Below are 2,284 nucleotides of genomic sequence, written 5' to 3' on the forward strand. Positions count from 1 at the left end.
TTACCTGCATTTGTTACAAGGTGATCTCCTGTGGTATAGGGGGGCCCAGGCTCTGCACCTTGGAAGAGATAAGGGTGGTTGCAGCATTTGCGCAATTGCATTGCTATGTTCAACAGACGTTTGCGTTCTCCACCACCATTAACCACTTCAAGATCCTTCTGCAGTAAAGCCTTGTAGTACTGTTTTTGCATTTGAGACATACCAACTTTAAGAATTGTCTCCTTTTTTGGAGGAAGGCCTTTCTCTACATCTGATTTTAACCTTCGAAGAAGAAATGGTCGTAGAACCTAGAAAAGATGAGATAAATGATTAGCATAAGAAATTAAGAAATTAAAGAGTAACCTTAATAAATGAGAGTACATACCTTGTGTAGTTGTTGAACAACTTCTTGCTGGTCGTTTTCACCAGATATTTGAAACCATTCATCAAAAGTTTCTGCTGAACTAAATACCTCAGGGAGAAGAAAATTGAGAAGGGCCCACAATTCATGGAGATTATTCTGTATTAGAAAAATAAATGAGATATATTAAACGGTAACAGGACCATCTCAAGCAAATCAAGTACAGAAAATGATAAGTATCTAAGAAAAACATGATGTTCAAACAGACTAATGCAAGAAAAGTAGTTTCAAAAAACATAGTCAGAAACAATCGACAGAAAATTTAAAGATAAATACAATTATAGATCAAAAGATTGGACAAATACCTGAAGGGGGGTTCCCGTGATAAGAAGCCGATAATTAGTGCTAAAAAGTCTCATGGTTTTTGAAAGAAGTGAATTCTCATTCTTGATTCGATGTGCTTCATCAATGATTATATAACGCCAGCTGAAACGGCGCAATGTTGTCTTCTCTTTGATAGCCATCTCAAAGCTTGTCACACAAATATCAAATTTTCCCGCAACTAGCAATTCTTCGCGAATATGTCTCTGCATTATTTAACATAGGTCTCAGAATTCTGCTAGGTACATATAGGTGCAACCATACAAATGATCCAGCTATTATGACTTACCCTTTCCTCAGGATTACCGAGGAATTTCACAGCACGCAGGACAGGACAAAATCGGCGAATTTCATTCATCCAGTTACCAAGGGTTGATTTTGGAGCAACCACCATATGAGGGCCACTAATTCCCCTGTACTCATGCAGGTAAGCTAACAAAGAAATTGTTTGAAGCGTCTTCCCCAGACCCTAGACCATGGAAAAAAATGAATGATAAAGATAAGCATGAGATTATATAGAGAGCTGAAAGACCTTATAATTATGCTTGGATAAGTAGTGGTTTACCATTTCATCTGCAAGAATCCCATTTATGCCATTCTCGTACAACCGAATGAGCCAGTTTAAACCAGCTAGCTGGTAATCTCTCATCTTCCCCTGAATACCTGCAATATGAAGAGTATCAAGATCAGATCTCCAAAATTCTAGAGAATCTAAGCACTAAGCAGTACTACCTAAAAATTGTGAGGTCACAACTGAGGACATACGCCATTTCTAGATAAAGGGAGCAGAATAAAGATACTTACAAGCGGGCTGTGTGAGCAACCGTGTGCCTCCAGATCCACCTATACCACCCTCTTCTTCTTTTAAACACTCTTCATCTTCCTCTTCTTCAGTTAGTTTGGAAGAATGACGACCCCTGAAAATAACGTGGAACCCAATATATTAAGCATTTGGACTATATGCTCATCATATTTCATGAAACTTAAAATGAAAATCCACAAATTAGATTCAGATCAGTTGGCACCCAACACACCTTCCTTTCCCCTTCTTCTGGGACGGAGGTGGGTCACTTTTAGCAAAATGTGCAAATAACTCAGTTTGCTGCAGAAGGTACTTCAATCTCCCCTTGCCTTTATTGTTCTAAATACATGGAAAGATCGAGTTATTTCAATACCTCTAGAAACAAACGAACAAGCTCCATTATTTACTAACTTACCATATCTGCATCAATGGAAGCATTTTGGGCGTCTAAAATTTGCTGAATTTTTTGCTTCTTCATCTTCTGCATCTCTTTAAGTCTGGCCTTCTCCCGTTTGCTGATTTCAGCTTTTTCCCCATCTTCTTCGTCCTACATATAATCATCACATTATAAAAAGAGTGACCAAATATACACTCACGAGTCACATAAATGTACTATCCTAATGAGCAACCACGCAGCATTGTGTCAGTCAAAGAGAATCGAAACCCTGTGACTCGAACTAATACTAGATATCCAGCGACGAAACAAACACAGGGCAATGTAAACACCATAATAAACTCGAACTTAATAGACACCCAGTAAG

At 38.4% G+C, this 2,284-nt stretch overlaps 1 protein-coding gene across 2 annotated transcripts in view; it reads right to left on the reverse strand.

Moving 5' to 3' along the window:
- LOC104735925 (ISWI chromatin-remodeling complex ATPase CHR17-like) overlaps window positions 1–2,284 on the reverse strand; it is a 7,323-nt gene that overhangs the window by 4,551 nt on the left and 488 nt on the right. For both annotated transcript variants that reach the window (XM_010455813.2, XM_010455812.2), the window contains exons 2-9: window positions 1,939–2,070; window positions 1,756–1,862; window positions 1,526–1,638; window positions 1,287–1,384; window positions 1,011–1,190; window positions 706–927; window positions 365–499; window positions 5–287 (exon numbers count right to left, since the gene is read on the reverse strand). In XM_010455813.2, coding sequence (XP_010454115.1) covers window positions 5–287; window positions 365–499; window positions 706–927; window positions 1,011–1,190; window positions 1,287–1,384; window positions 1,526–1,638; window positions 1,756–1,862; window positions 1,939–2,070 — 1,270 coding nt within the window. The remainder of the gene's footprint in view (window positions 1–4; window positions 288–364; window positions 500–705; window positions 928–1,010; window positions 1,191–1,286; window positions 1,385–1,525; window positions 1,639–1,755; window positions 1,863–1,938; window positions 2,071–2,284) is intronic.

This window comes from Camelina sativa, chromosome 13 (genome assembly GCF_000633955.1).
Source record: "Camelina sativa cultivar DH55 chromosome 13, Cs, whole genome shotgun sequence".
Classification (NCBI taxonomy): domain Eukaryota; kingdom Viridiplantae; phylum Streptophyta; class Magnoliopsida; order Brassicales; family Brassicaceae; genus Camelina; species Camelina sativa.